Source organism: Tiliqua scincoides, chromosome 2 (genome assembly GCF_035046505.1).
Source record: "Tiliqua scincoides isolate rTilSci1 chromosome 2, rTilSci1.hap2, whole genome shotgun sequence".
In the NCBI taxonomy this organism is placed as follows: Eukaryota; Metazoa; Chordata; class Lepidosauria; order Squamata; family Scincidae; genus Tiliqua; species Tiliqua scincoides.
The window spans coordinates 22268068-22294837 of NC_089822.1; the positions used below are offsets into that span (position 1 = coordinate 22268068).

At 47.5% G+C, this 26770-nt stretch overlaps 1 protein-coding gene across 1 annotated transcript; it reads left to right on the forward strand.

Annotated features, from left to right (window-relative positions):
• Nucleotides 1-3395: 3395 nt before the first annotated feature.
• LOC136641744 (granzyme A-like) lies at nucleotides 3396-12786 on the forward strand. The gene is made up of 5 exons (XM_066617756.1): nucleotides 3396-3456; nucleotides 6462-6606; nucleotides 8698-8842; nucleotides 10579-10845; nucleotides 12597-12786. Exons 1-5 carry the CDS (start codon nucleotides 3396-3398, stop codon nucleotides 12753-12755), a joined length of 777 nt encoding a protein of 258 aa, XP_066473853.1. The 3' UTR covers nucleotides 12756-12786.
• The last annotated feature ends 13984 nt before the right edge of the window (nucleotides 12787-26770 follow it).

Consider the following 26770-nt stretch of genomic DNA (forward strand, 5'->3'; position numbering starts at 1 on the left):
TGGGTCACCCTGTAATTGACCTAAGCCCTGAGGCTAATCACAACACAGATAGCTGCTAAGTGCCCTGTAAAGAACTGAGCTGTTCCCCCCCCCCCCACAGCTCACTGAAGCAACTCAGCCTGCTGTCTCTTCAGTGATTGCTAACACAGGTATGCTACCTGTTGTTTTTTTTTTTTTAAATTTATTGGAAGTCAGAAGCTCTGCCTGTTTTTCATTGGAAGGCAGCCATGATTGTAGCCTAACTGACTGAGGGCCAGATCCTGACTGGTGTGCGGCAGCTCAGTGTCAGTGCGTAGTGTCACAGGTGTGCTGGCCCACACTAAGCTAGTGCAGGGCCGAGGAAGGGTGACTGCTGCCCAGAGCTATGTGGGAGTGCCAGGCGGGGAAGAGGTAAGTGGGGGTTTGGGGGGAGGCAGGGAGGGGTGTTCTGAATGCTGCACACTCAGGATGCTGCAGCAGCCATTTTGGCACCACAGCAGCCCAGCCACCAGGCAACTCAGGATTGGGCTGCCTGGCTGCTTTGCAAGTTGCCTCTGAGTATTGTAATGTGTGCGTACCGCTTAACTCAGTTACTGTGCTGGAGTAGAAAGGAGCTGTGCTGAAAGACAGGGTATTTCGTTGTTTTTTTACTTGTTGGGTCCATGTACTTTTTTGCCTTCCCTGCCTCCTCTGACTGCACATCCCATGTCCAAACTCAGTTCAGGAGAAGCAGCTCCCTGTCTTACTGCCCTGAGGCTGGCTGGTTGTGTGTTCTCAGGCTGGGTAGGAATTTATTGCTGTCATCCTGACTGGCCACAGTTGACAGCTTTTTTTGCCTTTCCCACTGAGTGGAACCCCGCAAGCTTGGGGGTGAAGTTAATTATACTGTACCCCATTTTCCACTGCTGCAGTTCATAATTAATAAAACAATCAACTTAAATCCCAAAACATCAGTCTGGTGTCTTATTTGAGGGGTGTGCAAGTAAGTTGGATGGGATTGGATTCTCAGTCTACAATCCTATTAAACTTAATGGAACTTGTTTCTGAGTAGAGGTACATTGGATGACACTACAATCCAAAGCTAATTTATTGCAGCGTAGCAATACAATCCTATCCAGGACTGGCCCAGAGAGTGCAGTGGTGCTGATGCAGCCTCCACTGCATGCTGTGGGTCTGCTGGGGACCAGGCAGTGGCAGAAGAGAAATACATAAGTAAATAAATTTTACATTTACCTACTTTGCCACTCCCTGGTCTGCAATGGGCCTACTTGGAAACACATCCACACATCTTTTGCTGGTATAAATCCAAGTCTGTCCAAGGGGGCATGTTGAACCTGGGCCAAAGGGCAAAGGATGACAGTACCACTGCTGCCACCAAGAACTGCCACCAGCCCATCCTCATCATGCCCTCAGCCCAGCCCAGCCCAATCCCTGCTCTGATCCTCCCCTGAACTGTTCCCTCCACCACCTTATCTGCTTCAGTGCAGCATCTGGCAGTCGCTGGGGCACACATTGGGTATCTTGCCACCGTCACCTGTGGCCCCAAAGTGCATGAACTTGACCTGCCCAAGCCCTCCCCTATCTCCTCCCCATTATGCCCTCCCCACCCTTTTCCGCTCCCTGCACCATGCTTACCTCCTCTGGCAGGGCTCCTAACATCTGCTGGCAACTGTGGGAAGCCTCCAGCCTACCTGTCAGTGCACTGGCTGCTTGTGCTGCCACAAAGTGCTTTCCGGCTGCTTTGCAGCAGCCTCCACCAGCAGAATGCATGTTCCACTTGTGCTACTCTTAGATAGGATTGAGCTGTAAGAAATAAAGGGCGAAATCCTAACCTGCGCTGGAACAGGCAAGCAAGGAGGCTGAGCCTCTGGTGCAGAATAGAGGCCCAAAGCGGCCCAGCCAGAGGCGGAAACTTTCCCCCTTACCCATGGGAAAGGCGCCCTTTCCCCTATGGGTCTCCTCGGACTTGCACCACCTCCTGAGGTGGCACAAGTCTGAGGAGAGCGGAGCATCTTAAAGCTGTTCCGTTCTCCCCGGGAACAGGGGTTGAGATCCAGCAGTTATGCTGAATCATAGCCCTGCCTCCCGTTGCCCGCCTGCCTGCCCCCAGGGCTGCCCACTGCCTGCCCTCCCCCTGCCTAGGAATGCCTTCCTCCTGGAAGGAGCTTGGACCTTTTTTTTAACTAGGCAGCCTGAGTTTCCCAGGGCTTGGTTGGGTTCTTCCAGGATCACCAAAAGAGCTTGATGGCCCATCCAGGGGAGTTCCTGCTGAACAGTATGTGTGGCAGGGTGTGTCACCTCAGGCTCAGGCTTTGAGATTTCTTGGCCCAGAGTCTGAAAAGAACTGCCCAGTTGGGCAATTGGAGCTTAATCTGTCATAATCATAAATGCATTTTTATTTTTTCATTTATTTCATTTGTTCATTTGTTCATTTATTTTTTTATTTTATTTTTTCTAAAAAAACAACAACAAAAAAACACATAGGTAACCCAGGAAACCTGCACTAAGCTCTGGGCATGACTGATTAAACATCCTCCAATCTGCAGGTTCACAACTTGAGCAAAATCCTCAAATCTCAGCTCTCAGTGGAAAGGGATATCACATGTGGATGCCCATATGAGGGAAATCTTTGGTTTACTGTGGGTGCCTGCGAGGCACAGAGCTTTCTGGGTAGTGGTCCTGATCCTCTGTATTCTCCAGATTCCCACTGGAGAATTGGTTGGCCTCCACCCAGCTCTCCTTTTCAACCCTTGGCTCTTTTGCAATGTTTTTAGAACCAGAAGTGCCTCTTTCCAAAAACAAAAACAAAAACACACACACACACACACACACACACACACACACACTGTGGGCAGTTTCACACAGGCATATCTACTAATGAATTTCTCATAGACTGGTAACTCACCACAATGATGCAGTGATCAGAACTGTGGCTACTTTTCTTTCTCATTTCTCTGTCCCCTGGGAACTTCCTTTCCAGGGATCTCTATCTCTATCTACTGAACGCAAACCTTCTTCCGACGAAGCAGGAAATTATCACCCACCCAAAATGTTCAAGTGGTGTCAACACTAGTCATGCCTGGTTTTCAGAGTAACCTCAAACGTATCAGTACTATAGGAAATGCTTGATATAGACCACACTAAATTTTCAATAAAGCTGTGTTGAGCCTAAAGATGAAAGGACAGAAATTTGCCTCCTCCTATTTTTCCTGCAGATTAACCTGTCCAGGTATACAACAGGAACTCTCAAACACCTGGATACGACTCCTCTTTCCATAGAACCCAGAAACCTCTCTGTGCTGTTTCATATTTCTCATGATGTCATAGAGGGTGCTAAAGGAAACCAAAGCCCACTTCCTTTGCATGCTCAATATATATTAGATACCTCATTATGCATAGAACACAAAGCAGCAGCAATGAGCCTGTTCTCTGGTTTGTGCCTCTCTGCTTCCATTTTTCTCTTCACCCTTCCAAAAGGTAAGAGCTACTTTATATTAGGCTTCTCCCCCCCTTTGCACCCTGTACATCCTGAGGTTTAACCTGGAGCCAAGAAATGAACATCCCTTTTCCCTATTAGGTGCACCCAAGCTCATTGATTTCTGTAGATCTGAACCCTTTACACTTTAATACTTAATAGAATAATACTTAACATTTCTTCCACTTTTCATCTATGGTAAATAGATGATAAGTTTTGTGGTGCGTGAACTACAAGAAGAGTGAGGGACAAGAAATATGAACATATGCCGCAGAAAACAAAATCTTTCTTGTTTCACAATATATTTCTCAACATCTTTCTCAAATATGGAATCTCAAATAGTTGTTGCTTAAACAACCGATTTCTCAAACCTCTTTCAACCATCTTAAAAATGGTTTCCTGTCTCTACCCATTAAGGGCCCAATCCTATCCAATTTTCCAGTACCGGTGCAACCGTGCCAATGGGATGTGCACTGCTTCCTGTGGTGGGGAGGCAGTCATGTAGGCCTCCTCAAAATAAGGGAATGTTTGTTCCATTATCTCGGGGCTGCATTGTGGTTGCACTGGTGCTGGAAAGTTGGATAGGATTGGGCCCTCAGACAGTTAAGCATTCATCCTTGATTCAACTTTGATTGGTGACAATGAGTAAGCTTTTAAGTATCACAGAAAGTTCCCAAGATTTTAAATTTTCCTATCTCACCTGAACTTGCTGTCTGCGTATGATGCTAGGGGCACAACCACAGACATGCAGTGGCAACTGCTGCTGCAAGCCATACATACTGGGCCAAGGAATGCATCCCTGACCCTCCTTAACACAGTGTCAAATCTGGGAGAAAACTGGCCTGCTACATTAGATCTTTGGCTCGTGGATCCGATAACCATGAAGAAGTGTATAGGAGGCCCAGGGACCCAGCTGCGGGGCTACAGCTGCTGCAGAAGTTCATCTTGGTGCACACAGCACACTGTCCATTCTAGTGTGAGCCTGACTAGGATGATGCTAATTTTCTGCAATGTATTTTCAATATTTCAAAGATTTTAGAGAGACTTAGGAGTGTGTTTGGTTTTCTATATTGCATTATCTAGCTGCCAACGCCGCATGGTCAGCTAGACCTGGGCTCTGCATCAAGAAGCCTGGTAGATGTGGTCTCCAAAGACTATTCTGGCTGTCAGCACCCTCCCCCTCCCCTATTTTGCCCCCGTTCTGCCTGCCCCCATTGCTCCCTCCCTCTTTGGGAAGGGGCCCAAAAGAAATTTTGTACCCCTTGCTAAAACAACTCTTAGAGGCCATGCCCATTGATCTCCAACAACAACAAGAAGTAAGGAAGTTGGCTTCTCTCAGTGTTGCCCAGCACCAGCAGATCCACTCCATAAACAACCATCCAGCTGACTGGCTGTCTCAGGAACTGGAAATAAACTTGCCTCTTATTCTCCCACTCAGAGCTAGGGACAAGGAGGATTAGCTACACACCCCCTCCCGGCGCACTTTAATAGGCCTCCCCCCAGTACATTATATAACTGAGCAGCAAGCTTGCTCTCCTTATGGAGCAACCTGAGTCAGCTCTGCTTGTTGCTTCCCGAGCAATTGCTAATGCAGGCACCATGCCTGTTTTTGATTGGAAGTCAGTTGCCTTGCATCTGCCCAGCCAGGCTGACGCAAGGCTCACTGAGTAAGCAGCCACAGAGGCTGGATTCAGCCTCCACGTGCCGGCGCACTTCTGTGTGCCGACACGGCTTACTCCCAAAGAGGCACAAACGTGCTTTGCAGAATATTTGCAACCCTCCTGGGCTGGTGCAAGGGACCTCTGGATTGCACCCTTAGGGCATTTTCCAGCACTGGCATAGCTGTACCAGTGGGGCATGTACTGGATCCTGTAGTGGGGGGGCAATTACAGAGGTCTCTTCAAAGTAAGGTAGTGTTTGTCCCTTTACCTCAGAGTTACATTGCTCTTACCTTGGTGGTGGAAAGTTGGTCAGGATTGTGACCTTAGGCAGCTCTGCAAACTGAAAGGCAAGATTTGGTTTTTTTTAACTTGTTGAGTCCTTGTGCTTTTTTTAAGTCACAAATTATTCCAATGCTTCCAAACACATTCTTACAAGGAAATTGTCAGTGGAACAAGTGGTATTGCTTCTTTGAGAGGAGTTGACAAATTTAGGATATAAATTCTGTATTGACTCTATGACTGCTTGATAATACAGTTAGACAAGCAGATTATGACCCATATGAGCAGACTATGAAAAGGTTCAGGTTCCTCTCAGAATTGGTGAATAGGGAAGGAAAGAATGCAATGGGGATGAGATAGGGGTGGAGCCGGTTGAGCCTGGGTTGGGGATGGGTTCAGCAGAAGCAGCACAACAATAAAAAACTGGATTATGCTGTTAGAAATTAAAACTTATTTTAGAAAAGAAAAGGATAAAAAGATGTTGGGTAGTCCAATCCTAACCTGCCCTGGAGCAGGCAGGCTGGTGGGCCTGCTCGCATCCAAAGCAGGGTTGAGGCTGAAAGTGACGCAGTCCTGGGCAAGGGAAGTTGCTTCCCCTTATGCTGAGTAAAGCCTCAGAAGCCCCAAATGGGCTACTCAGATCTGCATCACCTGAAAAGGTGGCACAGGATCTGAATAGCCCGAAACTGCACCATGCTGCATAGGAATAGCTTCTGGCATAAGTGCCAGATCCTGACCCTGTCCCCACCTACCCCCCACCCACCCATGGGCCCGCCAGCTGCCTGCCCTCTCCCCACTCCAAAACGCCTACCTCTCACCCTTGCCATACCCCCCCCCGACTCCCACGCCGGCTGAGCTTGGCCAGTGAGGACTTATCTGTTGCCCCGGCCAAGCGGGGCTCATGCCAGCCTCCCTGCTCCCAATTCAGTGCGAAAGTGCTTGACAGTACTTTCACAACAGTGATGGGCCGGTGCCCAGCGCAAGAGACTTGTGCCAACCCATTGCCTTTTTTTGTTCCCTAACTGATGTAGTTTATCCATCCTAACTGATGTAGTTTATTCCCACAGGTCAATGTGCACATATCATTGGAGGGAAAGAATCAGTTCCACACTCAAGACCTTACATGGCCGCCCTCGGCAATGCAACTTTTTTCACATGTGGAGGAACTTTGATCAAAGAAAACTGGGTGTTAACAGCCGCTCATTGCTTTCCGTAAGTTCAGAGAAATACATTTGTTTTGTGGCAGAGCCATTTGGAAAGCAGACAGCCATTTTCAGTCAAGTCATGGGATTTGCTTCCTAGCATGAGCTGCTAATAACATTTGCATAGTCTATGACCCATGGAGGTTAGAAAGGCAAGGAAGCACAGTTCAGTTTATGATGGTGACCAAGTGGAATGAAATACCTTATTGTGAGTTGGAAACATGGATTACAGTTAGCTCAGTAAGGGCGCAATCCTAATCCCTTATGTCAGTGATTTCCAGCACTGGACTGGCATAGCGGTGCCAATGGAGCATTTGCTGCATCCTGCAGATGGGTGTCACTCATGGAGGCCTCCTCAAACTAAGGGAATGTTTGCTCCCTTCCCTCAGAGCTGCACTCCCCTTATGTCAGTGCTGGAAAGGGGTTAGGATTGTGCCCTAAGAGGACCAAAGCAAGTATTTGGACATTTCTTAGTGTGAAAATATATACCCCACATCAAAGTTCCAAAATGGTGCTGCTCTAAGGAGCTTATCACCTAAGTGTGGCAGAGGGACACTGTCAAATTACAGCACTGAATTTAGTATTTCTCATGACACAGGACACAATGGAAAAACAATAGGTTTGTTCACGCATCAGTTTATGTCATTTGACGAATCAGTATATGGGGTAGCTCATCACTTCTTTAAACAGGAATGTGCAGTGGGCCGCTCTTATCTACATGCTCAACATACATGGATTTGAATACCTGTGGATGCCAAGCCCCTGGCAGAAGGACCTCAGAGGAGCTTCCAAGTGTGACTGGAAGGCCTGTCCAGTTTGCTGGGGTAAGCCTCCCTGGATTTCATTGTCTGCAGAAATCCACAGGGGGGCCTGGAACAAATGCCCTGTGGATATCAAGGGCCCACTTGATTATAGTCAGTATTTATTGATTTGCAGCCTTACTGTCCACCACTGAAAAGCATTACCTTAGATGGGTGATTCTCTTTCAACAACAACAACAACAACAGTATTTATATACCGCTTTTCAACAAAAAGTTCACAAAGCGGTTTACAGAGAAAAATCAAATATCTAATGGCTCTCTGTCCCAGAAGGGCTCACAATCTAAAAAGCTGCAACACCAGCAGACAGCCACTAGTACAGACAGTGCTGGGGTGAGGTGGGCCAGTTACTCTCCCCCTGCTAAATAAAAGAGGAGCACCCACTTGAAAAAGTGCCTCTTACCCAGTTAGCAGGGGTTTCACACATTCACATCATCACTTGATGTTGCAGTTGTCATGTGATTAAAGTAATTCAATAAGGAGTGACATCTTAGGAAGGCAGTGATATTGTGGTTATAAGTTTGATCTGCTAAAGCATCTCATCATGGCCCAATCCTATGAGGGCCTTGCACTGCCAGAGCTGCCGGTCCTTTACAGCTGTCGCAAAATCCAACATGCCATTCAGCCTGCCCAGGTATAAGAAGTGAGAGGATGCATGCCAGCAGCCGGGACAGGAGTTCCAGCACCAGTACTGGGAGGAGGGGTGGCAGCACAAGGGGTGGGAGGAGGTGGGAGATGTGTGGAAGGGGGCAGGGAGGGGGTGGGCAGTGAGACTGCTGATATCCTGTCCCCCTTCCTGTCCTTGATCGACCATCCTGGGTCTACTCAGACTTGGACCGGTTCAATTACTGGCACAGTACAAGTAAACCTATTCAGGAGGTGGAGGCTCAAATGTTCCCTTTTCCGGAGGAGATCTTTGGGATTGCCCCCCCCCCCCACATACGCAGGATGCAGCCTGTGCTCAGTTGGTATGGCTGCATAGGCAGGATGTTGATAGGATTGGTCTGTCAGTCTCCTATGGCCATTCATGTCAGATGACGAGGCACATTGAAAAGTTGCTTGAATGCAATGAATACAGTCCTAAGATCATTTCCACATCTCTATTGTCTAAACAACTGTTTCTGAAGACAAATGAAACATTCAATATCTGGAACTAAAAATTGGGGTTATTTGTTCACACTTTGCTGGACAGTGTAAAACTGTTGATTTCACAACCAATACAAAACAAGCAGCTGTGTCTGCATGGTGAATTCAAGAGTTGTTTTTTTTCTCATCTTTTCAGGATGTCAAATAAGTTTGTTGTTCTTGGTGCTCATGAACAAAGAAAAGGCGGAGAGCAGGGAAGACAGCACATTAAAATCAGCAAAATATTTGTTTACCCAGACTACAATTTATACACATTTGAACATGACATTATGCTTTTGAAGGTAATTTTTTTAAGGAAATAGAAAGTTGGAGGCATAAAATGTCATTTTGCATTGGTCAGTACAATCATCCTTCTTGTCAAGTGAGTATATTACTTTACCATGAAATAAGACTATCAAAGCACAATCCTACCTGTTCCGTCAGTGCAGTGGTCCCTGTACCATCCTAGAGTGTCGCAAACATGCCCTAAAGCACATTTGCAACTACTTGTGAGCCAGCAGCGCTGGTGGGAAAGTCTATGCCTGCCTGCCAGCATTGAATCTGAGCCCCTGGCCACCAGTGGATGTAAGTAAAGTGCCAGGCGGTACAGGGGCTGTGAAAGGGTGGTGGGAGGGCATTCCCAAGGTGGGTAGGGTTATAACATGGCAGGGGGAGATCAAAACGGGTAAGACAGGCCTAGGAGGGGGTGGGATCAGCGGAGGAGGCAAATGTCCCCTTACACCAAGTAGACCTCCAGCCTTCTCCTCACCCACATTGGATACAGCACAGGCGATGCAGCCCTGCTGTATTACAGTAAGGAAGGGAGGGCCTCTCCCTACTCATACAAAACTGACGGACCTGCTTTTCCTTAGAGAGGTGCACCCCAAGCTCAGGTTAAGTTGACTGGGCCAAGTTGGTCTGGAGGGTGGAGGAAGAGGGGCAGTGCCTGACCAGGGGGGTGTGGGGAGGGTGGAATATGCATCTCAGGAGGAGGCATTATTTTTGTAATTGGTCTGTGGAAGTGTAATTGCTGCAGGATATGGTGATGGCATTTGACTTAGATGCCTTTAAAAGGGGATTGGACAGATTTCTGGAGGAAAAGTCCATCGCGGGTTACAGGCCGTGATGGGTATGTGCAACTATCCTGATTTTAGAAGTATTATTATTATTATTATTATTATTATTATTATTATTATTATACTTTATTTTTACAATGCCTTTCTCCCAGAAGGGACTCAAGTTGGAGGCATAAGAAGTAGGCTACCTCAGAATGCCAGGTGCAAGGGAAGGGCCCCAGAATCCGGGTGCCCAAATACAATGGAGGCATATACCTTTAAGCATTGTATAGTAGAGGGAATTTTGGAAGGTGCAGCTTTTTAAATCCTTCCATGTTGACCTGCATCTGCCAAAATTCCCTCTGCTATACAATGGCTAAGGCTATAGGCGCTCTGTCCTCCAATGTATCTGGTCACCCTGACCAGGATACAGGTCTCTTGTTGTTTTGTGTGCTACCTGAAGCATGTGGTGGGCCACTGTGAGATACAGGAAGCTGGACTAGATGGACCCCCTTTAGCCTGAACCAGCAGGGTTCTTCTTATATTTATGTTAAGCTATGATGGGTATGTGTAACCTCATGGTTTTCAGTAGGCTATCTCAGAATGCCAGATGCCACGGAGTGGCATCAGGATGTAGGTCTCCTCTTGTGTGCTCCCTGAGGCATCTGGTGGGCCACTGTGAGATACGGGAAGCTGGACTAGATGGGCCTTTGATCTGATCCAGCAGGGCTTTTCTTATGTTCTTACAGTTACACTGTTTGAGAAATCAGTGATATTTCAGGTGGGTCTTTCTCAACCCCAGCCATGTGAACTAATATTTCATTATAAACTCCCAAAGCCTGAGTCTGAGCAAAAAAGAGGAAAATTTGCAAACCAGGTACCACTTCTTGAATTATCAAGATTACTATACTACAGTATTAATTAGTATTTGTCACTACCCTTTGTTTATAAGTAACAGTAACACTTCTTCATTATTCCTTCAGCTACAGAAGATAGCAAAGACTGATAAATATGTGAGACCCCTTCCGCTTCCTAGTACTTCCAAAGATGTCCAGCCTGGAACACATTGTCTAGTAACTGGATGGGGACGTACTCATTATAAAAAGAGATCATCTGAGACACTACGTGAAGTTGATGTCACAGTAATGGACCGAGAGACCTGCAATGATGAAAAGCACTGGAATTCTAAAACTGTAGAAGATAACATGTTGTGTGCTGGTGACAGGAACGCAGAAAAGGGTTTTTGTCTGGTAAGAGGCCTTATCTTCAACTCTGCCTAGCCACAAGATTTAAATGTGGGATGCTGCCAGCCAATTAAAACAGGGGTGTCAAACATAAGAACCACAGGCCAGATCCAACCCCCAGAAGCTCTTTCTCCTGCCACTGTCTCAATTGGGCTGTCCCAGCACTGCCCTTTAAGCAGCACTCTTTCTTCCAGGGCTCTGCAAGGGATTTGTGGAAGGGAGCCTCAGGAGGCAAGGAACATTACAGAGTAAGGGGTAGACCAAGAGGGGTGAGAGAGAGAGAGAGAGAGAGAGAGAGAGAGAGAGAGAGATGCTGCTGAGGTGCTTGGAGAGCCCAATTATTATGCAGGCTGCCTTTCAGTAGCACCACTTCTGCTAAGGCACCACTAACCAGAGCACCTCACAGCTCCGAAGCTGCAAAATGATGTCTGGTAGAAGCAGTGCTGCAGAAAGGGAAGCCGGCATGATAATTGGACCTCACATATTTAGAAAATATGATTAAGAGTTGCACTCTTAATCCTGCAACTCACAGAATTCAGTGGAATTTACTATTGGAGAACTGTGCACAGGAATGCAGCCTTATGGCCCAATCCCATGCTTCTGGTATACAGGTGTCCCATGAGGACTAGTATTTCCCCTCATTTGCTTGCCTGTAAGGGACAATGCTGATTGCAGAGCAATCTCCATGAGTTGCCTTTGTGTTTTTTTTTTTTGACCCCCTGGAAATTGGGGGCTTCCATCACTCCATGGTGCAGGACAATCTCCAAGGTCTTCCTGTGTCTGGCCACAACCTTGGTGGTGGAAGGAATTATCACAGTGGGGAAAGAATTATTGCCATTGGCAGCTATACTGGTTTCTGTATCTTCTGTATGTTGTTATGTAAAACAGAAATAGATGTGCTCAGGAATGACTGTACTCTTTTTGTTTAAAAGATTTCCCAAAACTCAGTGACAATAAGAACAATAGAAACAATTTGATTTGAACCATTCAAAAGTACTACAAAAATGTAGGATTAGATTTTTGAATTATTTCCTTTTACATTTTTAGAAGAAAACTAACCTAGCTTTCTTTCCTGCTACCAAAATATGAGGGCTTAGTGCATTACTATAAATAGTGTATAATTGTGTTATATTTATAATTATATAACCACCTTTCCAGTTAAAAACTGCACAAGACAGCTTATGATAAATGGATAGATAAAACATTCAGTGCTAAATACTGAGAATAGGCAAGAAAACAGTTGAATAGTTATAAAACAGCTGTGAAGAAGCCCCCCTACCCTTCCCCTTGCAAAAGCCAGTTGAAACAGAAAGGTTTTTAAGCCTCATCAGAACTGTTTAACAAAGGGAACTGATTGTAGCTCCCCCGGAAGTATGTTCCAGAGGTGCGGTGCCGCAACAGAGAAGACCCTGTTTTTGCTGCCATCCCTTTTACCTTGGATGGTGGTGGAACTCTTAGCAGGGCTCTGTCAGAAGACAGGCCACACTGTATGGGAGTAGAAGGTCCTGAAGATACCCTGGTCCAGGGCATATAGGGTTTTATAGGACAAAACCAGTACCTTGAATTGGGCCCGGAAATGAACAGACAACCTGTGCTCTGTATTAAAATATATTTATTGAAAACAACTTAAAATTCACTAAGCATCAGTGCTGAATTTTTCACAATTTTCCACACTGTTGTGCTCTTGTGACTAAAGAAGTGCCAGTATCAGCTTTTGTGAGTGAAAATGCAAAAACTCTTGCTTCCTTTTTCCACAGGGTGACTCTGGTGGGCCTCTGATATGCAACGGCAAACAAAGAGGCATCGTTTCCTTTACCAGGGAATATACATGTGGTGATCCCAAATACCCTGGCGTCTATACAGGTCTCACACAGGAACATCTCTCCTGGATCACACGTGTCATGAAGAGCAACTAGCCTGATCACTTAATTTTGTGATTTTATTTCCTGATACTCATTGTTAAAGTGATGGGAAGCACCTTCTGTGTATATCTGTGTCATTTGATGTGTGTTAACTCAATCATACTTGTACTCAGGCTGCACACAACAGTGATTATCATGCATGTGTGAACCAGAAGCGCATGTGGAGGTGGAGAGTTCAGTCCTTTGCAGTTAGTGCACTTTCTTCTGTGACGTGGCTTTTTCTCTACTCTTTGCTTGTCTTCTAAGACAAGCTTGTTGCTTGTTTGCTTGTTGGAGACAGACTGGTTGCTGAGGAGATCCAGCAAATGGAGAGGGAATTCATACTCCTCCTCATGGTGCTCAGCACTCAGGAAGGAATGATGCAGCACAATGTCTACTTCTTCAGTGATCGGGGCCTTTCTCCATCCCTTCTCCTGCAATTCAAATAACAGGTCTACCACTTCTGGCCGATCCTCGAGTCCAGTTGAGGCTAGTGAAGGGCACTGTTGCCAACACTGCTCATTCACATGTAAGCGTACGTCCTACACGTGTCATGCACACACACACACAAATAACTGAAATTGGGGAACTTAGTGAGCGTGAGGTAAAATACAGCATTGTGACAATGTTTTGCATCGTTGACGTGGATGAGGGGTGCAAACAGTCTCAAAGTGCCTCAAAATTAGGCAAAGAAGATAGAGATAGAGATAGAATATAGATTCCAGTAAAAGGCACATCATTTTCAGGCACTTGGGTTAAAAAATCAGTTGGAACAGATGCGTGTGAGCAACTGAACAGCTCATGTTCTAAATCGGTGTTTCTCTGTGGGTCGGGACACACTAGGTGGGTCGCGAGCCTATTTGAGGTGGGACCCCATTCATTTCAATATTTTATTTTTAATATGTTACACTTGATGCTACCATGGCATGTGACTACATTTGGGGAAATATTACAGACCTGTACTTTTAACAAGCTACTATGTATATTCTTTTAACAATGTTAGTAAATGGGACTTACTCCTGCGTAAGTGTGAATAGGATTGCAGCCTATGATTGTTAAAAATTTTCCTACTTGATGATGTCACTTCTGGTGGTTCCCTACAGATTCTCATTCTAAAAAGTGGATCGCAGTGCTAAATGTGTGAGAACCACTGTTCTAAATGATAAACATGCCCACTCGCAATAACGTTAGCAGGGAAACCAACAGGAATCTCACCAAATAATCCCAAGGCCAGTGGAATCTGGTCAACATGCCCCCTGCTCCAGGGGAGCCCATATACAAATGAGAGTGCCAGGACTCTCCCTGGGCTTGCGTCCAGCGTAGCAACCCCCTTCCCAAATTTGGGGGAGGCCATGTTTAGGCTATTAGGCAGGAAGCTGAAAGCCAGGACCTCAAAGGTAGCATTCTCTGAAGCGCTACCTGTTCCATGTGCAGGGCCAGCTAGGCAGGCGGAGATCAGGGGTCTCAATGCATGGATGAGATGGTGGTGTAGGAAGGAGGAGTTTATATTTGTTTGGCACTGGGGAACGTTGTGGGACAAGCGGGGCCTGTACAAGAGGGACGGGCTTCACTTGAACCAGAATGGAACCAGACTGCTGGTGCATAACATTAAAAAGGTGGCAGAGCAGCTTTTCAACTGATCCATGGGGGAAGGCCGACAGGAGCCGAGAGGCATCCAGTTCGGGACTCCTCATCCCTATGGGACGAGGATGGGGAGGTTAGAGAACAACAAGACAAAGGCAGAGAAGAAGAAATTGGGAATGGTAGCGTGATGGGATGGGACAGACGGTTTGGCACAATGAGAGGATGTGGAGACAAAGGAGCAAATAAGCAGCCCATCCTGGGGCATTCCATGTACAAATGCTTTTATGCGAATGCCCGAAGTCTCCGAACAAAGATGGGAGAACTGGAATGTCTGGTGACAAGGGAAAATATTGACATATTGGGCATAACGGAAACCTGGTGGAATGCGGAGAATCAGTGGGATACCGCAATCCCGGGCTATAAACTCTACAGGAGGGACAGGCAGGCAGGGGCGTGTTGGAGGTGGGGTGGCCATTTATATTAAGTAAGGGATAGAATCCAGCAAAGTAGAGATTGAAGGTGGGTCGGACTCCACCGTAGAATCTCTGTGGGTTAAATTACCAGGCCTGAGGAGCGATGTAATACTGGGGGTGTACTATCGTCCTCCAGACCAGGACGGCACCTCCTGACCAAGGAATTAAGTCAGACAGTGTTACAGTGACCCTTGGGGGAGCAACCAAGCCCCCGGGCTAGGTTGCTGGATAAGTGCAGGAAAGAATCAAGGAGCCAAGGAAGAGACGAGAGACAAACTTTTAGATTCAAAGCAGAAAGAGAGAAAAGCTAATTCTACTAGCCTCCTCCTGCGTTTTTATTGTACTTGCAACATTAACAGCTACATTCAGTTCTCAGATAAAGCCACATTAGAATCTCATACAGGGGTGAGAACAATGGGTGCTTCTTCACAGAGTGCTGTATCAGCTATTGTCACACTTCGGCCAGGGAACTAGCATCTCTGTCGGTTTGCCGTAACAAGGGGGGGTTTGCCCGCAATTGCCATATTACCAAGGCTTTCTGTGTGCTTCTGCTTAAGCACTTAAAAACACCACAAGACAGAGGTTAAAAGAGAAGATGTTTCAGACCTAATTGACAAATTAAAGAACAATAAGTCACTGGGCTCTAATGGCATCCACCCAAGGATGGAATTAAGGAATTGAGGAATGAAGTTGCTGATCTCTTGACTAAAATATGCAACTTGTCCCTAAAAATGGCCACGGTGCCAGAGGATTGGAAGATAGCAAATGTCACACCGATCTTTAAAAAGGGAAAGAGGGGGGAACCGGGAAACTATAGACCGGTCAGGCTAAAGTCTATTCCAGGTAAGATGGTGGAATGAATGCTTCATCAAAGATAGAATCCAAAAACACAAAGACGGACAGGCCTTGCTAAGGGAGAATCAGCATGGCTTCTGTAAGGGTAAGTCTTGCCTCACAAACCTGATAGAATCCTTTGAAAAGGTCAACAGGCATGTGCATGCGGGACAACCCGTGGACATTATATATCTGGACTTTCAGAAGGCATTCGACATGGTCCCTCACCAAAGGCTACTAAAAAAACTCCACAGTCAGGGAATTAGAGGACAGGTCCTCTCATAGATTGAGAACAGGATGAAGACTAGGAAACAGAGAGTGGGTGTCAATGGGCAATTTTCACAATGGAGAGAAGTGAAAAGCGGTATGCCCCAAGGATCTGTCCTGGGACCGGTGCTTTTCAACCTCTTCATAAATGATCTAGAGACAGGGTTGAGCAGTGAGGTGGCTAAGTTTACAGATGACACCAAACTTTTCCGAGTGGTGAAGACCAGAAGTGATTGTGAGGAGCTCCAGAAGGATCTCTCCAGACTGGCAGAATGGGCAGCAAAATGGCAGATGCATTTCAATGTCAGTAAGTGTAAGTCATGCACATTGGGGCAAAAAATCAAAACTTTAGATATAGGCTGATGGGTTCTGAGCTGTCTGTGACAGATCAGGAGAGAGATCTTGGGATCGTGGTGGACAGGTCGATGAAAGTGTCGACTCAATGTGCAGTGGCAGTAAAGAAGGCCAATTCTGTGCTTGGGATCAATACCTTGGGAAAAGGTATTGAGAACAAAATTCTAATATTATAATGCCGTTGTACAAATCAATGGTAAGGCCACACCTGGAATATTGTGTCCAGTTCTGGTCGCCGCATCTCAAAAAAGACATAGTGGAAATGGAAAAGGTGCAAAAGAGAGCGACTAAGATGATTACTGGGCTGGGCACCTTCCTTATGAGGAAAGGCTATGGCATTTGGGCCTCTTCAGCCTAGAAAAGATGCGCCTGAGGGGGGACATGATTGAGACATACAAAATTATGCAGGGGATGGACAGAGTGGATAGAGAGATGCTCTTTACACTCTCACATAACACCAGAACCAGGGGACATCCACAAAAATTGAGTGTTGGAGAGTTAGGACAGACAAAAGAAAATATTTCTTTACTCAGCGTGTGGTTGGTCTGTGGAACTCCTTGCCACAGGATGTGGTGATGGCGTCTGGCCTGGATGCCTTTAAAAGGGGATTGGACAAGTTTCTGGAGGAAAAATCCATTACGGGGTACAAGCCATGATGTGTATGCACAACCTCCTGAATTTAGAAATGGGCTATGTCAGAAGGACAGATGCAAGGGAGGGCACCAGGATGAGGTCTCTTGTTATCTGGTGTGCTCCCTGGGGCATTTGGTGGGCCGCTGTGAGATACAGGAAGCTGGACTAGATGGGCCTATGGCCTGATCCAGTGGGGCTGTTCTTATGTTCTTATGTTATGTTCTTATGAGCTGTTAGAGTGGTTGGAGGCAGACTGGTTGCTGAGGAGTACCAGCAAATGGAGAGAGAATTCATGCTCCTCCCCCTGGTGTTCAGCACTCAGGAAGGAATGATGTAGCCAGGGGCATAGCTAGGTCATTTGACACCTGGGGCCCATAAATTTTTGTCAATATGATATTATTAATTAATTGTTAATTAATAATTAATTTTTTCCACATTTTTATACCACTCTTCCTCTAAGGAGCTCAGGGTGGCATGCATGGTTCCTCCCCTTATTTTGACCTCCCAACAACCCTGTGAGTTAGGTGCGTCTGAGAGATAGTAATAGTCATGACATGAAATGAATAATAATAATGGCCAGAATATGCCAACTGCGTAGACTGATGTAATGGATAAGGGCTTTAGGTGGGAACACACAAAATGAGCTCTTGGTGCAATTCGAGACTGTGGAAACTGTCAAGAGAGAATCTGTAGCCACATGGAGATTATTTTCCAACAACTAGTAATGTGATAAGTAGAAATGGACATTGGCCATTGGTTGCTATTCCAACTTATATGAGCAGACGCCATAAAGTATGCACATCTTCCTGACTACTTCATAAAACACAACAAATGAGAATCTATTAGTTCAATCCAGAGCACTCATTTGACCAGAGCAGATCCTCTGTGTGTGCTGGTGATAAAAAAGGATCCTATCCTATCCCCTTCTTAGGCCTTAGGCCTTTCCCAACATGGGCCAGCAATTGTACTGGTACAAGCCTGAGTAGCTCCATAGCGGTGCTGGGGTTTAGCTTGGGGCAAGGGGATGAACATCGCTTTCCCCTGTTAGGTGCACCCAAGACCATTGATTGTGTAGATCAACCCTATAAAACGTGTAGATTTCTGCCACTTTCCACAGGTAAATAGATGATAGGTTTTGTGGTACCTGTACTGCAAGAAGAGTGAGGGACATGATATATGATTATATACTGCAGAAAACAAAATCAAATTCTTCTTTCTCAACATCTTTCTCAAATCTCAAGCCTCAAAACATTTCTCAAACAACATATTTCTAAAACCTCTTTCAACCACCTCAAAAACGGTTTCCTGTCACTACCCATTAAGAAAGTTAAGCATGCATCTTTGATACAACTATGGTTGGTGACAATGAATAAGCTTTTAAGTATCACAGTGCTATCTCATAGCTACTAAGGGTACACTCCTATCTAGCACTGGAACAGGCAAGCCAGGAGACTTGCACTGTATCCAGTGCAAGATAGGGCTCCGCAGTGGCTCAGCTGAAGGAAAGGAGAAACTCTTCCCCTCACCCTCAGGAAAACCTAAATTAACCTAAAGTGCCTCAAAATTAGACAAAGAAGACAAAGTTTATTGAAGAAATATAGATTCCAGTAAAAGGCACATCACTTTCAGGTACTTTGCTTAAGAAATCAGATACAGAGATTGAAATGGTGTGACGTGGAAGAGACATTTGCAAATAGCTGTGCTTGGATATTAGGAATTACTTGGGGATGGTGACTGAACAGTCTGGGCTATTAGGTCACCTCCAGTCTGTTATGCCCACAAATTCTCCCATCCTGATAGACTTCCTCCCTAGTTAGCCAGTTAGGGTAGGTAGGTAGGTAGGTAGGTAGGTAGGTAGGTAGAAAGAAAGAAAGAAAGAAAGAAAGAAAGAAAGAAAGAAAGAAAGAAAGAAAGAAAGCTATGAAAATTGGGGGAGGGTTTAGAATATTACCAAATCCTGTCTGCTGATAAGCATATTGAGTGCAAAGTTCTAAGCAGCAAGAGCAGGGCTGCAAAATTCTAGATCCCAAAGGAGAAAAATACCCAGTATGGAGGAGGTTTTCTTACTGGGGAAAGAAAACCTCCCAGCAGAGCATGGATACCAGTTTAAAAGTGACAAAATTCTGCTTCCAGAGCAGGGAAAGTTACAGGACTTTTTACAAAGGAAACCAAGGAAATTTTGGCAGGACAAAGGAGCTTGGACGTTTTCTTTAGCTAGGCAGCCTGAGCTTCCTGGGCTCGGTTGGGTTCTTCCAGGATGACACAAAAAGAGCTTGATGGCCCATCCAGGGGAGTTTCTACTGAACAGTATGTGTGGCAGGGTGTGCCTCCTCAGGCTCAGGTTGGGAGATTTCTTGGTCCTAAGTCTGAAAAGAATTGCCCAGCTGGGCAATTGGGGCTGAATTTAATATTCAGGAAGGGTCTTGCTATCAGTATCAGAATGTAAGCACCCAAATTTAAATGACCATAGAGGAGCCTTTCCTTCCAGGGACTCAGCATAACATCTCCCCTTTCGCAGAACAGGGGGCCTGCTTTGCTCTGAAATCAAGATGGAGTTAGTTTGATCTGCACACTTGTTTGGGAAAGAGGGTGTACTTAACAGAACCCACCATCATCCACCCATGCTGCTGCTGCTCCTGCTTCATGAATTGGGAATGAAGCAGAATAGGAAGTGTGGAGGAGAGGAAGTGGTGGCTGTCCTGGAGTAGAATGTCAGAGAGGCCACTCTACTCCTCTTCTGGTCCATCACCCTCTTCCTCATCTCATCTCAACATTGTGAGAAGCAGCAGCTGGTACAACAAAAGGTAAAGGAGAACAGCACTTAGCACATCACTTCAGGTAGGTTGAGGTCTTGGGCCAGCCCTGGATCTAAACATGCAGTAAGATGAAGAGGGAAATCTGGGACTCAATTGCAATGGACTGCATCACTTCAAAGTGCTGGTGGAGGGAGTCACATTTCGAACACTGTCATACCTGAACAACATCCCAGAAGTAGAAAACATCAGTGAGAAGGCTAGGCTAGAACCTTCCTCCTTGACAAGCTAGTTTTTTTACTTGCAGGGCATTATCCACGATCTCACCAACAACACCAGACTGTGGCTTGAACATATAACAGGGTCACTGTATTAGATACAACAATGCAGCAGAGCTAAGTGATAGTGAAATACCCTAACCCAAAAAGTGTGCGGGATACTAGACCAGAGAAAATGGTCCTAGGTGTCTACCTCCACCATAGAGCTCACTGGGCATACATCTGACTCCGGACCAGACTCAGTCTCAGACTGAGCCTGTTTTTCACTGTCACCCCTGAAGGGTCAAGGCTGCAGGACTGCTTAGTCAGCGGGGCAAACCTATGAAGCCTAGATAGTTCAGTCAAGAGGCTTGCCAGTAAGCAAGTCAGGCATCATCAGAATGGTTCTGGCTCACCCCCTGAACTTGCTGCCTTGGCCTGGACACCAAGATACCCATCCTACCTATTGTACCCCACACACCTCCTGCCACGGGGAAGGTCAGCCTAGAGCTTGTTCTTCCCCCACCCACCAAAAATAAGGTTTTTCAAGCCCTGCTGCAAGTCAGTCAGGAACAAATCAGTGCCCACATGAGACAGATCTACCACATGGTTATTGCGCTAGAAACAGACGCAGGTATTAGCAAATTCCTTGGCCCAGATGTGAACAGCCACTACTATGGGAAATGATTCCAAGAGTGTAAGGTTCTTCATGTTGCCTTCCTGCATCAGAGGCAGCACACCATCTGTCTCTAAAATAAACACCAAACCTGAGCCTATCCACAGCATCCGAATGAACCTGCCTTGATCAGTTTCTGGTTTCACAAAAGGAGATGCCTTTAAATTGTTCCATGAACCTGAGCCACATTGCTAAGTCTTCCCACACTACAGCCAAGACTCTTATGTGGTGCGAGGGACAGTGCAATACGGCCATGGCTTCGCATAACCTCCACAATAAGGCCCACCCCAGGGCTACCACCCTGCATGCAAAGGTGCCCCACTAAGACCTGTAGCTCCTTCAGTGCTATTTTCCAAGCTCTGATAGCTGACTGCAGGAGCTTAGTGATCTTCAATATCTTGGGTGCCTGGAATCCGCTACACTCCATTATGGACTCCAACTCGATTCCCAGAGGGGCGAGCCTAGTGGTGGGGCCTTCAGTCTTATTGTGTGCTATAGAACTCCCAGCTGTTCAGAGAGCATGGAAAACTCCTGGAGGAGCATTCCGCAAGTTCCACTGTCAGTCGTCCCGTAAATAAAAAGTTGTCCAAGTAATGAGTGGTGGATACGACCCTTGTCTTGAACCTCACTGCTCACACTAAAAAGGTGCTGACAACTTTCAAACAAAGCACAGGATTCAAACACCCCATTGGGAGGGCCCTGTCCAGATAGTAATCTCAATCAAAAAGAAATCAAAGCTGGCAGAAATGGTCCGGGTGCACTGGCAATAGCCTAAAGCAGCATTTCTCAAACTGTGGGTCAGGACCCACTTGGTGGTTTGTGACCTGATTTCATGAGTGCCCTGAGAAGTCCTCAGTGAAAACATGAGAGACGGAAAGATCCAATAACTAACTGACCTAACCCAGGAGTCTATTCAGAACTCAGTTAGGTGCTTTCTGCCCTGCAAACAGCTGAGCTCCTGCAGTTTGCAAGCTTGCGTAAATACAGGGAGATAAAGCATCTCTTTTCTAGTGTGTATTTTCCCCAATGATAGAAGTGGGGGCAGGTGAAGGCTGGGTGTTCCGTCTCCGAATATTCCAACTCCCTTCTAATGCCCACTTTTTGGCTAATTAACACCCCCTCTTATTTCTAGAAAGAACAGCTGTGGTGTGCAAAGGAATCTATAGCAATTAACCAAATTTATTGCTATAAACACAAACACACTCCCTGCACTTCCTCTTGTCCAGAGGCTTTCCCTCTCCGAAACGCCACTTAACTTAGTGGGCAAGGTCTGAAGCCTCACGTCCAAGTCCAATCCAGTCTCCAAAGCACACCACACCGTCAGTCTTCTGCAGCAGAGTCCCTCCTCTGTATCCTCTCCAGCAGAGTCCTGGCATTCCCCTTCTCCCGTAGGTCTAACCCTAACCCTGGTCCTGTAGGCCTAGGTCAGGCTTTGGTCTTTCTGAAGCTGCCTTTTATCCTTGGATGTCCCATAATCCAAAATGCAGCTCAGCTGTGAGCTACCTTGTTAGCCCCTTGTTAAGTCCAAATTATGCTCAGGTGAGCCATCTCTTCAGTCCATGTCCATTCAAAGTCCCATCAAGGTCAAATGAAGCTCAGGTGTCCATCAGAGTCTCCATTGGCCTTGATTGATTGCAGCTGTGGAGCCAGCCCTGCCCTTCCCAGAGCTGTCAACCAGCTGTCAAAACATGGAATCACTGTCAACACCACATTGCCCACCTGGTGAACATCTGATCGTCCATTACAATGGGTCACACTATTAATCCCCTCGGGCCTTAAGGCTATTTATTAGAGGGCTGCCTCATTAAGAACATAAGAAGAGCCTCGCTGGATCAGGCCAAAGGCCCATCTACTCCAGCCTCCTGTATCTCACAGAGGCCCACCAAATGCCCCAGGGAGCACACAAGACAACAGGCACAACCTGCATCCCTGTGCCTTCCCCTGCTTCTGGCAATCAAAGGCAGCCTGCCTCAAAAACCAAGAGTTTGCACATACCTATCATGACTTGTAACCCATAACGAACTTTTTCTCCAGAAATCTGTCCAATCCCCTCTTAAAGGCAACCAGGCAAGATGCCATCACTACATCCTGTGGCAAGGAGTTCCACAAACTAATTACACGCTGGGTAAAGAGATATTTTCTTCTGTCTTTCCTAACTCTTCCCACACTCAACTTTAGTGGATGTCCCCTGGTTCTGGTGTTATGTGAGAGGGAAAAGAGCGTCTCTCTATCCACTCTATCCATCCCCTGCATAATTTTGTATGCCTCAATCATGTTCCCCCTCAGGCACCTCTTTTCTAGACTGAAGGGGGACATGATTGAGACACACAAAAATATCCAGGGGATGGACAGAGTGGATAGAGAGATGCTGTTTTCCCTCCCAGGTCGTTACCTGTCACATGGGAGGTTTGCTTTGTGGCCCTGGCCCAGGAGCTCAGGGTCCCGCTGGCACAGGACAAGAACAGGGGCCCCTCCTCCCATGTGACCTTCCTGGACTTCGAGCTTGACTCGGTGGCTGCCACATGTAGGCTCTTGGTTGGCAAGCTGATGGAGCTGAAGGCCCGGCTGCAGTCATGCATTCGGGCCAGGAAGGTCACGCTGCATGAATTGCAGGCATTGGTCGGCCATCTGAATTTCGCATGCAAGGTGGTTGCCCCAGGGAGGGCCTTCCTGCATAGGTGGTGCTCCGCCATGTCTGGGCTGCATTCACCGCACCACAGGGTGCAGGTGACCACCGCCATGAGGGCAAATATGGCTGTCTGGATTAGGTTTCTGGAGGAGTTTAGTGGGGTTTCATTCTGGCGATCCGAGCAGCTCCAGGAGGCTGACCTACAGGTGCATTCGGATGCAGAGGGCAGTCACGGTTTCGGGCTTTTCTTCTGGGGCCACTGATGTGCAGCACCGTGGCCCCTAAACTGAGTGTGGGATGGCATTACTGCTGACCTGACTTTCCTCGAGCTTTTCCCGATCGTGGTGTCCATGCACATCTGGACATAGGAGTTCCGGAACGCCACGGTGTGCTTCTGGTGTGACAACCAGGAGGTCGTTGCAGTAGTGAACACCGTGTCCTCCAAGTCCCCCAGAGTTATGGCCCTTGTCAGGTGTTTTTCCTCCAGTGCCTGCGTATCAACGCCTTGTTTGTGGCCCGGCATGTCCCTGGGGTGGAGAGCTGCATTGCGGATGATCTGTCTCGATTGCAGGAGGAGCGCTTCCAGGAGCTCACCCCCTGGGCTGTGACATCCCCAGACCCCATGCCTCCCTGGCTCTGGGACATTGGCTTCCCGAGGTGAACAAGGTAATCTGTGCTTCATTGGCACTCAGCACGCAGAGGGGATACTCCCGCAAGGTGAAGGAGTTCGCAGACTTTAGGCTAGCCGCAGTGTTACCAGAGGCATGGCCAGCACCAGCTGAGCACCTGATGCACTTTTTATTGCACCTAAAGAATTCTGGTAGGGCTGTTAGTGCGTTGCCTGAGTTTCTGTCAGCAATTGCCTTTGTTTCCAAAGCCTCAGGTTTCCCTGACTTCACGCAGGACTTCATGGTGAGACGGTTGTTGGAGGGCTTTGCCAGGATGGCTCCCCCCATCCCTGACCAGAGGCGTCCAATTCTAGCGGAGGTGCTTGGGGGACTGGCACAGGCTTTCAGGGGGAATCTACTCGTCTCCAGGCAAGTTTCTTCTATTCAGGGCAGCCCTACTCACGGCATTCTTTGGTGCTTTTAGATCCAGCGAGTTCTTGGCAGGAGGCAAGCTGGATGTGCCGGGCTGGACTCTGCAGAGGACGAACCTCGCTTGGGTGGCTGGAGGTGTCTCCCTCACCCTTAGGTGGTCCAAGGCAGACCAAAGGGGCATGGGCCATGAGGTGCTCCTTTGGGAGGCGGTGGGCATGCCACTATGCCAGGTCCGGGCATTGCAGGAATACCTGACGGGGTCCTGGTCAAGGGTAAGGGCCCAGTTCCAGCATGCTGATGGCTCCCCGTTGACGTTGTTGCAGTTTAGGGCGGTTTTTTCACGAGCACTGCTGGCCCTGGAGCTGCAGCCCAAGGAGTTTGGCCTGCGTTTCCTGCGCATTGGGACGGCATCCACAGCAGCCTGCTGTTATCCTTACAGCAGCCTTAGGCTTGCTGGAGGGAGACATTCAGCGTATTGGCCATTGGCGCTCCTCAGCTTATACACGCTACATTCACAGGTTCTGAAGATGAGGACCCTGCACAATCCACATCAGGGGAATGGACACGGGAGCTGCTGGGATATTTCAGGTGGGTCTTTCTCATCCCCAGCTGATATAAACTAATTTTTCATTATAAACTCCCTAAAGTTGAGTGTGAATAACTTCTAAAAGCAGGGCAAGATTTTTGTTGCATGACAAATATAAGAGCAGGAAAGGCAGCAGCCTGCTGTTATCCTTCTTGTTAAGTGAGTATCTTGCTTCTTCAAGAAGATAAAGTTTTTTCATGCTTTATCATGAGACTGTCAGAGAGTAATCCTACTTATCTGGTCCACTGGCACAGCGGTCCATGTGCCATTTACATGCTGGCATGAAAATCGGGAGGGGGCTGGATCAGCAGAGGAGGTCCCCTAACCCTGAGTAGACCTCCAGCCTCCTGCTCACCTGTGCAAAATACATCGCAGGTCATGTGGCCCAGCTGTACCAGAGCAAGTTAGGATTGACTGTCAGTTATTTTAATGGAAATTACAGAACAGCATGACAGTTACACTATTAACAAACAGAGATATTTCAGGTGGATCTTGCTCAATCCCTGCTATGTAAACTAATTTTTCATTATAAACTCTCCAAAGCCTGAGTCTGAGAAATTTACTAAAAGCTGGGCAAGATTTTTGTTGCATGACAGACATAAGAGCAGGAAAGGCAGCAGCTTGCTGTTTGTGATGTGCACCCTACCAATGGCGTAGCTAACGATCCTGCTGCCCGGTGCAGAGCTCAAGATGACGTCCCGGAAGTGATGTCACTCCAGGGTTTTTATTTCATACCCACTTTTCAAAAACTGCAAAATAAATTTGCCACATCCCCCAAGCTGCTTGCTGCCTCCCCCCCCCCAGCACCAGCCCCCTCCTACTCACCCCTAAGCTGCAGACACTTCTCCAAATGAAGCAATCTATCACCTTTCGCGAGTGCCCCACCAGCCAGGCACGTTGTGCAATGGGGGCAATGGGTACATTAAGGCCAGCCCTGCGCCCATGTGAGGAGAGGTCGGGGCATGCCTCCTGTCCTGTTTTGTTTGGGGAGCAGAGCTTGGTCCTGCAGCTGCCTCAAGGGGCAGGAAGAGGAGGCTGTGGAGAAGCCCTCTTGCTCGCTGCCAGTGGCTGAGGGGGAAGGAGAACTCAGGGCAGGCGGGCAGGAGGAAGTCGTGCCTGACTGCCTGAGGTTGCCATCCTATCTGCCCTTACCTGAGAGTAAGCCCCATTGACTATCATGGGGTTTACTTCTGAGTAGACAGGCATAGGTTTAGCTGTGAGTGAGTGAAAGAAAGGCTTGCTTGCTCACAGCGGCTGGGGGAAGGAGGACTTGGGGCAGGCAGTGGGAGGAAGCTGTGCCTGACTGAGGCTCCCATCCTCTCCACACTTTCCTGGGAGTAAGCCCCATTGGACACAATGGGACTTACTTCTGAGTAGACATCCATAGGATTGTGCTCTGAGGCTGTGTAGGATGTGGCAGTGACGCACCTCCTTGTCCTTCCCTCCAGCTGCTACCCCTGATGGGAAGCGGAGGTACTTGGCAATCCCACCGGGGAAGCTCCCTTGCCCCAGCACCCACAGGTGGCCGTTGGTTCTCAGCAGGGGGGGCTGCAGAGCTGCCCTGTACCAAGAACCCCCCCCCCATGAAAGTCTCTCACAGTCATCTTCCCCTAGGTCTCAGGAGCAACAGAGCAGAGTTGCGCCTGCTGTCACCGCCTCAACCCCCTTCCGGGCTTCGCCAAGGACAGGCTACACGTCTCCTCCTCTCCTTTTCACGTGCTCAGAAGGCAACGGGCTGCACTGCAGCAGGGAGGGAGAGGGGAAGCCCCGCGTGAGCTACCTTTGCTCACAAGCACGCAACTTGTATTTGGCTGCTGGTCAATGTGCCTGGTGGGGCTGCAGTAGCCCAAGGTAACTTGCGTGTGCCCCAATGTTGCCCCTCAGCCTCTCATGTTGCCCCTCCAGCAGCCATACCCCAGTGCATTTGCTACCCCCTGCACCCCC

Coding starts and splice junctions, on each gene's coding strand:
- LOC136641744 (XM_066617756.1), top strand. CDS start 3,396: ATGAGCCTGTTCTCTGGTTTGTGCCTCTCTGCTTCCATTTTTCTCTTC. Junction 3,457..6,461: donor TCTCTTCACCCTTCCAAAAG/GTAAGAGCTACT, acceptor TTATTCCCACAG/GTCAATGTGCACATATCATT. Junction 8,843..10,578: donor ATGACATTATGCTTTTGAAG/GTAATTTTTTTA, acceptor TTATTCCTTCAG/CTACAGAAGATAGCAAAGAC.